The sequence below is a fragment of the Chiroxiphia lanceolata genome, chromosome 5, assembly GCF_009829145.1.
Source record: "Chiroxiphia lanceolata isolate bChiLan1 chromosome 5, bChiLan1.pri, whole genome shotgun sequence".
Classification (NCBI taxonomy): Eukaryota; Metazoa; Chordata; class Aves; order Passeriformes; family Pipridae; genus Chiroxiphia; species Chiroxiphia lanceolata.
The window spans coordinates 44578838-44593336 of NC_045641.1; the positions used below are offsets into that span (position 1 = coordinate 44578838).

The 14499-nt window shown below is 35.2% G+C and overlaps 1 protein-coding gene across 1 annotated transcript in view; it reads right to left on the reverse strand.

Moving 5' to 3' along the window:
- Window positions 1-14499, reverse strand: part of DCN (decorin) — a 36968-nt gene that overhangs the window by 7413 nt on the left and 15056 nt on the right. Inside the window, exon 3 of the mRNA XM_032688340.1 lies at window positions 8722-8834. Within this exon, the coding sequence (XP_032544231.1) occupies window positions 8722-8834 (113 nt within the window). The remainder of the gene's footprint in view (window positions 1-8721; window positions 8835-14499) is intronic.

Below are 14499 nucleotides of genomic sequence, written 5' to 3' on the forward strand. Positions count from 1 at the left end.
ATTACTAGAGAATAGATACAGAGCATCTTTGTTCACTTCCTCCATTATGCTAATTTCAGATACAGAAGAAAAAAGTTGCTATGTATACTATAGTTAACATTCAGAGCATTTTAATACACTTTCAATATTTTCAGAATTACAATTTAGTCTATTTCTTGGAGGAAAATGGAGCATTCAAATCATTCCACAATCAGTTAATTATTAAAACAGTGGCAAGACTGTCAGCATCTGTGACAGCACCTCTCTCTCAAGTAAACTGAAAGAGAAGTGAGAAGATAGTTTTAAATGGTGCCTGATGTGTAGTTTTCCCCTAAAGTACTCCTCTTGCAGATCATCCTGAACAAAGCAAGCAGTGTGTTCTGTACATGGTTTCACTGAGTACACGTAAAACAGAACATATCTCATTTTAATTTTATATGTTAGCTAGAAATAACACATATGCAAGAGGAGATAGAAGAGGTCACTCATAGCTCAGTGGAGTATTTCCCTAACAATAAGCCTCTCCCAAAATAAGTATGTTGGTCAGTGGAAGCCATGGCCCTTACTCTCTTTTATTTGAGACTGAGCTATAAGAACTGTCATGAGAACATACAGGGTACTCATCAGGTGTGATTTCTTGATTCATCATTGCCAGAATTGTGATACAGATGTAGATTCTGCCCACAATGAAATGCAGTCACCTGTACAGTATTAGGACATGGCAAACATCCCGGTTATTGAAAAGTGGTACAGTTTGAATTATACAGATTAATCTCTTACATTGTTTTTATTGCAATAATTGAATGTTCTACTGCTAATTACATTCTTCTTTATTTTTCTTAATTTCATAATGGATTTCTTTTCCATAGATCTCTAAGTCTACATTTAATGAGTTTGGACTCATCTGATGAACACTTGAAATTTTTATCCTGCATCTTGCTTGGTACTGCTTAGTAATTTATTTCAGCTAAAAGCTGCCTTATCTTTCTTCTTTCTTTTTTCTTTTATTTAACTTTGTTATCTTTTAGATAAAAATCTTTGGGCTGGGATTATCACAACAGATGATTTAGTGTGAAATATTTCTTGATGGAAACAGGTGGGTATACATTCAGCTAGGCACTGCAATGTAAATATTCTCTTGAGTAGTTATGTTAAGAGGATGTTACATCTTTTCAGAGCAAAACTGATAGCCTTGACCAAACCCAGAAGTTATCTAGGTACCTAGGATTAATCTGTTCTGCTTTGCCAATTCTTTCTCCTGAACATGTTAATGGTATCTTGGGGAAACACACGGAACAGTCGTTTTATTCAAACACTCAGAGAGTCTCTCAGAAACGATGGTGTCTATCAAAAGTATGTTTAAAAATACTAATTTCGCAGTGGGAACTTGTGTATGGTAGTATAAGGTGGGAAGGTATCAAAAATCAAAGTTTTCAACTTTTTTGTACCAGAATATCATTTTCCACTTAGACCCTCTTCTGCAAATCCTTGCTCCCAGTATTTTAAACCTGCATTATTTTTCCCCATTGTTGTGCAGCTGCAAAGAAATAAAAATAAACCACACTAGAGTTTACAAGAAAAGTTTTACTATCTCCCAGAGCAACAACAAATGATGAAGATAACACACCACTATAGCACCTGGCAAGTCATAGCCCTGGATTCCCTTCCCACTTCACAATAACTCTATTATATGCAAGACTTAAAGAACTGTTATTAGGCTTGGAGCAATGCTGTTTACTTTCCTCAGAATGTGTCCCGTATGGTTTGCATGCAACAAAAGCTAAACCAAATCAAAATAAAATTAAATTAAAAACTCAGGGGATTTTAGAGGTCAATGAAAACAGGAACTAGAGGAGGAAAAACCTAGGGAAAACATCTGCAGGCAGTGTTCCTGAGCAATGGATCTTAGGCAAAAACAGGTCATGTGGACTAGCTATCCTGAATAAGGACCAGATGGCATGATGGGACATTCTATTTATCATGTCAAAGAACACAACAAAAATTTTGTACATGGCAAGGAGTAATTGGAGAGGGAAATAAGGGTAAACCTGAAAGTGCTCAAAATGCTGGACCCCTTGGTCACAGACATCACTTGCAATGCAGCTGGTATGAAATGATTTGGCAGAAATCTGACAGCCTAGAACAGAGAGTCACAAGAAATGGCACTTTTATTTGAAAATCTACCTTCTTCCACAGTTCTGCTTTTAGTGGAGGAAAAAAATATTTAATTTAAAATAAATGTACAAAAAAAAAAAGAAGCACATCAACAATTCACAATAAAAAACGCTGAGCATACAAAAGTACAGCTTTCAACGTGATCTGATACGGATGCAAAGATATATAACCATGGGTAAAAAAAAGAGACGAGAAACAAAGAGAAAATAAAAAAGGCATAAATACATCAAGTATTAATATATCACTTAGCCAGGCTTAGAAGGTTCAGAGCAATTCCCCATGGATAAGAAAAAACTTAACTTCCATCTTCATTTTCCTGAGATAAAGCCTTTTTCCTTTGTCATAACATAGTATGTAAACATTGCACAGTAAACACTAACATTTTTATAATATTGCACCACGTTGTCATAACCTGCAGTTAAAGTGGTGTTCAGAGAGGAAAAAGATCCAAGCTTTGCTCTGAAGATGACTTTCTTTTTAGTGAAACACCCCTGGTATTTCTGTAGTCAGGAAAAAAAAAGAAAAATCACTGTGTGACAGGAATAGATACTGGCTACGTTGAAGTCAGTGGGAGTCTGGCCGTTTAGCTGCCTCTGACATGATTTCTACCTCAAATATTTATTTCCAAAACAAAAAGAGGGATTCACAATTCATGAAATTTTTGGAACCCTTATTGGCATGCTTTTGTCAAAATATACCCTGACAAACTGCAGAGGGAGCATGCAGTAGTCATGTAGGAAACAGCATAGGGTTTTTCTTCTTGAGGTTACTAAAACTTACAATTTTTGACCTGTCTAGGAGTGGAGAGCAGGGGATTTAATTTTTTTTTTTTGTGTGTGTGTGTGTAATTTCATTATATTAGAATCTCAGGAGATTGTTCTGAGGGGTTTTAATCCCTCTTCATCTTAATTTAGAATAATTTGAAGTGAGAGCCTTGCAGACATCAGAATTAAACTGTACAATTAGCAGCAAACTCTTATCAGCCATACTATATAGTGAAACACCTGTTTTGCCAGCTGGGGATGGTACTCTTACCTAACCTATGAGTTTTTTAATGATGCATTCATCCTTGAGGGTTTAAACTGAAAACTCAATCCACTTACCCAATGGAATGTCTTTAATTTCCTGGGTTATGTGTTACATTTTTTCCTGGTTTTTATTACAGTTCTGCTAGGAACAGTTATGTCTTAAGAACTTTAAGCCCAGGAGCTAGGCATCTACATAAAAACAATAATAAAATTCATCCCTTTGGTTTGCCTTATGTTTTCAGTTTTTAAGTCATACTCATAACCTGGACATATAGTCAAGGTTTTCTGCCAAATTATTAGGGGCGTACGTACACTTAGGGAAAAAAACAAACAACTAAATAACACAAACAAAACCAAACAAAAATAATCCAGAACCTGACATTCTTCTCTAATTGTCCAAACCCAGGATCAAGAGGACAAAGCTAAGAAAGACAAGGAAAAAGGGATGACATAGAAGCAATAGGGAAGAGATGAATGAACTGTGAAGAAAGAAGATGACAAGGCCCTGAAACAACAACCTGACAGTACAGAAGCCTGTGCAAAGTAGTTTGATCACATACACAGTAACTTGTTTAATAATCTCACAAAGCCAATGAGCCTGCTGCAGATCTAGTTTGCCTGGCCTTTGAGCTCTCACTGGTAACTCTCGTGCAACATGACTTGCACAGATGATGAGGGAGCACCTGGCTCTACATTTCCCTTTTTCTTTCAACCCCGTCCTTGTCTACTGTGACAAGCATTTTTGTAATTAATTGAATTTATGACAATTGACTTGATTACTTTATTGTTGTATTCTATAAAAAAATTAATTTTTTTCATAAACTTGGTATGCTGACTCTTCCCAGAATTTTAAGGACCTAAAAGATCTTCTGTCCTGTTTTTTTCATAACATGAGAATATCTTTACCTGCTGCACAGGAAAAATGTTTTGTGTGCATGTGGTATGTTGCATGCTTGTTTCAGTGGAAAATCTCATCGTGTGTTAAGGATAATGCAAAGGAGAGTCTGAGGAAATGAAAACTCTCTAAGGGAGTATTGTATTTCAGAAAGATTAACTTTTTTTCCTCTCAGAATATTTTTTAGAAACCTACAGCTGCACCCACTGGGAGGGAAAAAAAGTAAACTTTAAATATATATCTGTCAGTCCAGCTGAGAATGTCTGCCATCAATAATAGGAGGAGCTGAGTTCAGAGGTAGAACCTGGACAGAGATATCTGTCCTTGTGTTTTTCACGGTATGACAGTAATTAATGAATCTTCATTCTGTGATTTACTGAATATTGTGTTTACCCAACTTCTCTTTATGCCTGGGAAAAGGGATCTGAACCTGTAATGATTCGTCAGAAGACTGGATTATTCCATTTTTTTTTTTTAAATCTGTTAGGAGCTTTTCTATATCCCTGGAAGATGTCCTTAGACTTTTCTTCAGTTAAATAGTTTATTTATTTATTTATTTATTTATTTAAAGAAAAGTTTAAAGTTCAAAAAGTTTAAAGTTTTTTTTGAAGAAAAAGATGTCATGAAACTTTTCTAATACAATACATTGTTTTTCCACTTGCTATTACTACAAAGATTGTTTCATTTTCTTTGCCCATATGTTCAGTGCTGATAATCCGTTAGTGTGGATATGGTTGCAACCTTAAGTTCCAAGCTCATATCTTTGGTCTTTTCCTTCAGTTTAGATAAAACTGGTTTTAGCACTGTTGTGTGTACCACCATGGCTTTGCATATTTCTGCAAGCTTCAATTGATTAATGCTCTATTTGATTTCAGGCCAATAACACACATCTTCTTTCACTATACTGACACTGTGCCATTGAAAAATTCCTGTTGGAAAAGCATGCAGTCACTGTTGTTTGTGCTCTTCTTATAGTGATCTAATACTCAGTAGTTTCTTTTAACTCCTTTTCCAAGTGCCAAGTATTATGCTGGTTTGCTTTGGTTTTGCCACACAGCAGGCAACTCCATGTGTTGTTTGTGTAGACTCCTCCTCTACTCTGCATGAGGGCTTGCTCATGTAGTATTTTGGATTCTTTACTGTGTCCATGGGGTCAAAGTACTGAACTTTATCCAGAAATGTCAGTCTGCCTGGAAAATTCCGACAGTTTCATAGAAATAGAAGACTTTTTTCCTGGCTTTTCCAATAGTGTCTGTTTGATTTTTTGCCACAGGTCTAAGTTATAAGCAAGTTTTTTTACATAATATAAGTCAGCTCTCTGAAACCACAAAACTCAGTCCTCCACCCTTAAAAAAGACTCAAGCCCACTGGTTAAAAAAAAATAAAATCTTGTCTGTCAATTTTAAATTGAGTAAAGTCTCACTGAGTTTTTTTATGAAAACATTAATAATTTAGCCACTTTTTCCTGGATAATTTAGAACTATAAAAATATTAAGCATAACTCTTGACTCTGGTGTTTCCTGGCAGGAATCCATTATTTGCAGGTAAATATTCCCTTAGTTGTATCCTTTTCTAGTTGCTTGTCTTATTTCCACAGCTGCAAATTTTAGCTGCTGTTTTATCTACTTAGGAAATTTTTCAATACAAAGAATATTTTTGTAGGTTCTAATTTCTCTTTCGTCTCATTGCTGTGTACCCTACAGAGCATAAGCAGCTACATTTGTGCTGAAAGAGAATCCTTGGGCAAGTTATAGGCAAATCCTTTCTTTTCTTGTTAATTATTCTGGGGTTTATTACTAGTTGAATCTTAGGTTCAATCCAACTTGCTCATGAAAATCTCTTCTAAAGCTATTACAGCTGTGGTTTGTGATATCTATAGGTATTAGGGAGGTATTTAAAAGGATTATTCAAAAGGAATAAACTGTGTATACTGTCCATTTTGGAGTTTAAGGAATTGTTCCCTTAAATGATCAGTTCATGAAAAAGGTTAACTTAGATTTTGGAACAATAATACTGACAATTTTTGCAAATCTTCCTGTTTTAGTAGAATACAAGAATGTTTAATAATATCTAAGAAATATTTGAATTTTTGAACATCACACATCACATCAAGTGTGACATTAACCCAAGCTATGTTTATCAGAAAATACGATTAAAAAGCGTATACATCATAGATAGATAGATAGGTAGATGGATAGATAATCGCACACACATATCTCCTTAAAACAAAAGTTGCAATGCAGCTCTACCAACAATGTTTTTCAGTTTTATTTCCTAAAAGCAACATTTCCCTTTCACTATCACTCTGAAGAATATTTAAGTTAAAGTTGAGGAATGGGAATTGTTCCCAGCTATTGCACAGGAATATTCCTCCTGAGAGCAAAGATGATGCCTAGTTACATAAATGTACCACATGACTAAATTATGTTGGGGAGGAGATCATAGAGTCACAGAATCATAGAATCATAGAAAGGTTTCGGTTGGAAGGAGATCTTGAGAAAATCATTATTTGTTCTTGAGTAAATTCAGGAAAATTGCAGTTTTGAAGGTTATTTGTTAAAAATTTTGTTAAAGTTGTCAGTTTTCTGTATGATTTCCAGTCATCCCTAAGCATGTACTGGGTACCTTTAGGAATAAGCCAAACAAATAATGAAGAGTTACCTATTTAATTCATTATTAAATTGTATCTATTGCAATAAAAGGAAAGAAAAAAGAAAGAAAAAAATGAAGAGAAAAAAAGAAAGAAAAGAAAGGAAAGAAAGGAAGGAAGGAAGGAATAAAAAAGAAAAGAAAGAAAGAAAGAAAGAAAGAAAAGAAAGAAAGAAAGAAAGAAAGAAAGAAAGAAAGAAAGAAAAGAAAGAAAGAGAAAATCCCTTAGAGTTACCTTCAATGAGATAAAATAGTTCACAGTGGCTTAACTCACATCAGGATCTGTAACAGACTTGAACTGAATGCCAAGTAGGTAGGAGTCAAAATCACTGGGAGCCTTGATTTTCACCTGCAGTACCATACTATGACTAATTCAATGCAGTGTCATGAGGAAGGATTGCTAAAAGATTTATTTCACTGATAAGACTTTTGTCTTTTTTAGCACCTTATAGATAATCTTCACTGAAAACATAGGACTTCTTTCCAAGGTGGAAGAAAACAAAAAAAAATGGGAAGGAATTAAGGTGTCAAATCTGCTCAGTAGCCAAGGAGAGAAAATGAAAAAAATCTGGGAAAAAGTCATCTCATTCTCAAACCTAGCCTAATGAAATGTGATGCAGAAGCAAGTGTTTTGTTGACTTTAGGGGTTATCTATGTAACTAGATCAAGTATAGACACCCATGCTAAACTTAGATGACATGAACACCATCATGATTGAGTCGTGCAGATCCCTTCTCTATGGACAGACTGGCACTGTGCCTATTCCTTGAATTTTTTTTTTAAATTATCTTCTTGATGTTGAATTGAAACAAAAATTTAAGAGGAACGTCGGAAGAAATTAAGAAGGTAAATGTTTGTAGGATTTTTTTTTCCCGAGTATGAGTGACTGAATGCAGATTCTGGTTGGAAACATTGCTTATTTGGTTGATGGTATTGGCACTAGTAATGGATAAAAAGTGGGAATTAGCTTCCTGTTTGTGAAAGAATAGCATAGCATAGCATAGCATAGAATAGAATAGACTAGAATAGAATACAAAGAGGCTGTGAAGAGCCAGGAAAGCAAAGCCAAATAATTTATTGTTTATAATATAAATGATGAAATAGAGTAATACACAGAATAAACAGTTGTTGAAATTCTGGAAAAATAATATTTTTAGACATATTCCTGAGTTAGGGTATTACTTTCAGAGACAGAGAAGTAATAGCCATTTTCTGATCTGTAAAGAAAAATATTTCAACAAAACCGAAGTAAGCGTATGAGGTATAAATTGTAAGATGTTGATAAAAACTACAGACAAGGAGGAGGACCTCAGACAGAGCAAAAGAAATTTAGAAAGAGAGGAAGGTAGTTGTCTGATGGAAACTTGGAAAAGAGGTGAACCAGAAAAAATGAAGCAGTCACAGAACCCAGGAAGGAAAATATTTCAGCAAAGAGCAAACCAGACAGCAGTGATGGAAGAGACTGGCAGGTAAAGGAGGATGAGGATGGAGCTTTGCTATGAGAATGCTGTTGCAAGTACACTATTTTATTGTGGTGCAGAAGAGAGAAGAGTGATTTGGAAAAATTCTTGAGCTAAAATTAGTACAGAAAATCTGCTGACAAACACGGCACATACAAATCTCTGTGAGCTCAAAGGTGGGAGGGGAAGGAATACAGTAATAAGTGACGGAGGTGGCAGGGTTGAGACGGAAATAACCAAGTCACTGTCCCAAAGAGACTGAAAACACAAATAAATAGGTGAGAGAAATTATGATGGAGATCAGGAGACTGAATGGACACAAGATAGGTATGATGAGCTGAAGAAAGATGAAAAACTTCTGTTGTAAGAAAAGAGAATTTGCAGGAGAGGAATGGGAAAGCAACTAAAAAGGCTGGGCTGGTGGAGGAAGATCACAGTGTATTTCATCAGTTGTCCTTAAAAATCACAGTACCAGGTCAAAATCACATTTTCTCCCCATCTTTGTTGACAAATGCCAGTTCATTTATAGACTTACATGAAGATTCTTCAGGTTCTTGAAATCTCCTTCTCTAATTTCAGTGATTTTGTTGTTCTGTAAGTCCAGCAGAGTTGTGTCTGGAGGAAGGTCTTTTGGCACTTTTTCCAGACCTAACAACAGTGAAAAGAACAGACAACTGACTTTGAAAGAAACTTTAAATAAGGGACAGTATTTTTCTTCGTAGCATTTTCCTTTCAGTAAACACCATTTCTAGAACTCATTTCCTGAAGAAGTTTATGAAGACTTATCTGAAAGTGTTTCTGTCTCCAGCCAGTCAAAGAGAGTTTTGTTTTGCTAAGTTAACCAAAATTTATTTATTCACATTTCCATTATGCCTTTTCTGAGAATATATCTGAAGTTTAGCTTGAAGAAAAGGATTTAGTTTGGGAAAATTATTTTTAACTCTTTTAATTCCACTGAATTGTGTAAATAAAAATTGCTTTTGGAAACAGATATGGTATTTATCAATTTCACTGTGTGTTTTTGTGGACAGAGAATGTTTCCTGCTATTTAAGAGGTACTAGGCTTCTTGAAAGAGGTACAATAGCTAATTGCAATCATTTCCAGAAAAAATACTATTTGTTTGACAGTGAGTAAATTGTAGTACAGTCCGCCTTAAAAAAAAAAAACAATCTACCTCCTCCCTTTTCTTTGAACTGGAACTATGTCCAAGTTTTTTGGAGAACAAATCATTTGGTTTCACTACAACTGCCAAAAGAACATCAGACAGTTTAAATTAAAGACTCTCTTTGGGACTATTTTCTGAATAGCTGATATGTAAGTCTGATGAAGTCATGGAAATGAAATTATTTAGTGTTAAATAACACTTGCTTTACCCAGCTTTCGTTTCATACTGTGACTTGGAATAAAGCAAATCTTTTATATTCATTCTGATTTACCACAAAATTAAAATGTTCTTTCCTAACTAGCCTTTTCTTTATATAACAGAATGTGAAATGATAAATGAATACTTGGTAGGAAAAATTTATAGACACCAATAAAGTCCCTGTATGGGCATCTGGCCTTTTCTGGGTAAAACAGTCTTTCTGACAAGTAAAGGCTTTAACTAGTGTTCTTGAAGCTGTATTTGAACTCTTCTGGGAAAGATCTCTCTGCAAGCATTGTCAGTATCTGCCCAGTATGATGGTGGACTGCATGACATTCTTCTTAGGTGAAAGATCTATGCCTATATATATTATCTTTTTAAACCAATATATTTTAATCTCAGACATGGAATTGCAAACACAGAGAGATATGCTTCCCACAGATAAGATATGTTTTGCCCACATCCATGGGCATACTCTAAAGTTGTCTAGACACAGCACTAAGTAACCCCCCTAAGCAGGGGGTGGACTAGATGATCTCAAGAGTTGACATCTAAACTCAGAAATTCTGTGATTTTGTGATACTTCACATTCATCAAAAATGTGTTTTGACACATAGAATGTAGGTTTCTCTGTCAAAGTCCTATGTTAAGCAAAACACCTTCTCTTTCAATCCATTTTTAGAATATATCTGTATATATGGTTGGCTCTTATTGGAAAGGATTAAGGTAAACCGTGAAAAGAAGGAAATGTTTGCTACTGTATTCAATTTTTTCAATTTACATAAGGAGCACTATTCTGTATAGTTACTACTATAAAACTCTACCATAAACTGTAGAGAGGCACAATGATGTGTACTGAAGCTTTTTACTACAATTAATGATGTGCTAAGAATTCAGTAAAGATTTGGCCATATTCTTAAAAATATCTGCATGCAGATGAGGCCTCCAATTTGTCTTTTGGCACCTTGTCGGAATCTTCCACAGTGCTGAACATGTCAGAGATCCCACTGTGTCTGCTAATGCTGTTTTTCGCTTAGCAAATTATGGAAAAAATGATGCTTTTTTAGTTGTCTATATATGGATGCAGGAGACCTAAACTTTTGAAAACTGTTTCCTTCTTTTAATCTTACTTTTGAGTTGATAATATTAATGTGTACAGAACATATTCCATTGCCCATTATGAGCCACTACAAAAGTTTGGTGTCTGAATTTAAAACAACATCATCCCAAACACCCTTCAAATTTATTTTCCTACCCATAAGTTCTCTAACATTAGATAAAAACATTAAAATATTTGGATCAGACTTTTATTAAAATTCAGTGCAATATAAATTAACCTATCTGAGCTTTAATCACACCAGAATTCAAGAGTTTTTAAAAGCAAAATCATCCAGCCTTGGATGAATTAGTAAAAGCTTCATAAACTGACCAGAGCCAAAACTCACATCTCATCCTGTTTACTTTACTGATATTTAGTGCATAAATATTTGATCCGGATTAACATTCTTCATATTACTAAAATAACCTTTCCTCATTCAGGCATGGACTTCATTTTCACTGCAGTAGTTGCAAAACCCTCATTACCTTCAGAATTTTAGTACTAGAGTTCCAAATATATAAAAATGTGATACTGTGTAATTTGTATGTTGGTTGTCTTTGGACAGTTTCTCTCTTCAGTGAACAGGAATGATGTCAGCAACTAAAAATTCTTACCAAAAAAGCACTACTTTCTCAAGACCATAATGCTGTTATAAGTTCTTACAGTCTAGCAACTCCTATAGCATTTTTCACATGTAAACACAAAAGTCAAAGGGTTTAATTATTTATATTCAAAGTAATGTTAGTATATTCTGGTTGTCAGTACATTTATATTAGTAGACTGATATCTCTAAGTGTTTATGGTAGACAGTGGGGCACAAGAGCTATACAGCTGTACTTTATGTAATGCTCTTGGAACATATTTTGTAAGAACACTTGGAGAACATTTGGATTGCCACTGAAGGGATAATTTGCCAGAGACTAAACTTCAAACTAAACTTTACTTTTCAGCTTCATATGTCAGCTCCTAAAAACTTCTGTTATCCATGAATACTAGAATCAATAATTTCTGAAAGCAATGAAGTTGGACTTTAAATGTTTCAGATTATAAAGATAAGACAAATTTAATAATCAAGTGTCCATTAGAGAAAATTATTTATAACATTTTCCTGTCTTGTACTAGAAACTAGAAGATATACAATACAATAATTGCCTCTGCCTGTAGAGTATATTTGCCACCACTTGAAGTGTTAAATTTATTTTATTACCTACCTCATGTCTAACTCTGTTATGAATTTCCTAAATCTGTTTTTTAAAATGTTTTCAAAACCAGCTATAGACATTATATTTGATTTTTCTTTTCATGACTTACGTGAGTTTTGAAGAGCAAAGCATAGAGGAGTATCTGATGCACATCAGCTGCTGGAGAGACCTTGTATTATCAGTAAGAAATTTAGTACATCCTCCAGCTTCAGCTACATCAATAGGAGCTCTCCAATAGAAGAAGAGCTTACAAATGGGTGAATCTGGACACAGCCTTGCAAAATCAGCATCTAAATAATTCAGAACTAAACCGCATTTGAGGTGTGGACTGGATCTACAGCTACGTTAACTTGTGCTTCACCTTACAGGGCCAGTTCTTTATATGATGTACCTCTGGACAGAGAATGTGTTGGAGGAGCATTGATGTAGTGCAAACTAGTCCCTGTGCTGAAGACTCCCTCCACAGAGAACAATCCCTCAAACCTTTCTGGTTAGGACAGATCAACAGACAGCCAAGTCAGATGAATGAGGGAACCTGAACTGACATGACAGTCCGGCAGAATTTAAATTGAATGGAGAAAATTGTAATCCTACTAGAAGCTCAAACGACTTTTGGCTCTTGGCTTAGAATTATTATTTCCCAAAAGGATTTTTTAATTCTTCTGTCTGGGAGACAGAAATTTAGAAGGGAACTGTTGGCTGTTGTTACTACCCATTTCCAAGAAACTCAAGTGATGCCCGTGCACTTCTGAAGCCATGTTGTACAGTATGACCACATGTCCACCTACAAATGCCTTCCAGTGAAATTTATGTAATACCAACCAAATGGGGAACTGGTGTTGGAAAATGTCAGTTGAGCCACATCTCAAATTTTTAAGAACAGTATACACTGATATTCCAGCTCTTGGCTATGTTTTTTTCATACATTATAGCTTGCTTCTTAAAAAGCCATATGAAAATCTCTCATAGCAATCTGAGTTTTTATGTTAATAATCAGTGTTACACAGTTTGGTATTCAGTTACCTTGAAATATTTCAGGCCTCTGGCTCCTAAGATTAACTTATAACTGATTAAAAATTTAGATTCCATTGCCTTTCCCACTTACATTAAATTGAAAATACATATGTCTTTTTTATTTTGGTGGAATAAAACTAAGTCAGTTAGAATTTAAGTTGGTAAATAAATTTTTAAAAAATCTACTCACAAATTAGTAGAAAAGGTATAGCTCCACCCTTCCAAAATCCTTGTTTACATTGAGCTTAAGAGCTTAAATATTCCGGAAATAGAAGAGACTTCATTAATCAGTTTATGTATCTTAGTCAAAATACAGTTTTAATTTGCACTAAAATATTTCTTTGGGACAAATTATGACCTCCTTATAGAAGCTGAACAGCCATCGGTTTCTGTAGCACAGGTCAAAATTGTATTATCTTATGTGGATTTTTAGAAATAGAAATTTCCTACTGTTTTTCTTTATCAACCTGTAGCAAACAACTATTCCCACCAGTGTACATGTATATGTCTAAAAATGCATGCATATTAAAACACATAAAGAACAGAATATGCCATAGAACTACAAAATGGAAGGAACAAGTTGTAGAAGTAAGCTTGGATATTTCCTTCTGCTAATCAGGATAAGCTGAACTTTTATTATCCCTGGTAGAAATGTTCCTAACTTTTCTTACACTTAGTCGCTACACCACAGATTTTTGAAATAACAAACAAAATCAAAATATATTCAATAAACTCCAGCATAGGTGGATAATTTCTTTTATGCAGGCAAGACTCATACAGAGTCACTTTTGTCGAGGATAGGTTACAAGGCTCAGAAATCCCTCCTTAGTGGAAGACGGAGAAGGTAACTTTGCAGAAATCAACCTTGTCTCTGTGGGATCGCATCCTTTTGGAGTGTAGATTTTTCTTATAATTTCTTAAACAAAATTGCAGTGTCTGGCTCTTTAGCTGTGATTGCTTCACCTCCTGGAGAGGACAGAAGACTGATGGGTCTGGAGATTTTATGAGACCAGAAATTAGGCAGAGAAGAGCCAAGACTGGTATAATTCATCCATTATCTGGTCCCTGAGAGAGAATCAATCAGTGGCTAGCCATCTCCTGTGTAGCACTGCACCAGCCCAACTAGCACATGCTGCTGTTTAGCTGGACAAAGAGGTATAGGAGACGTGGAAAGGGTCTGGAAACAGTGTGAGGACTAAGGGAGGTTATGGGGTTTGCTATACACAACAGGCTTTATTACTTCAGCAGCTGAGGGAGTAACCTGCTTAGCTACAGGAGCTGTGATCAAATGGCTGTGGAATTGTTTAACCCATAAAGGAGAAGGATGTATTTTGAACTCTCCTCGCTATGAAGAGGTTTCAGTCCACTGCTCCAGTTGCTCAGCAGTGAGAGCCACAAGCTAGTCTGCATCTGGCATGGAGCCATAATTCTGCTGAAGCCATACTACTATGCAGAAAAGGAATGCAAGATTTATAGGGCCAGTGAGGGAGACTAAGCAAATGGAAGTCTGAGCCCGTATTCCAGAGATGAGGACAGTTTCCTGAGAATTTCATCCTCGTCGCAATGAGACCACCACAACAAAATAACAAATATGTGAACAGTGCCAATTATAAACAATTTTTACAATGCAATAG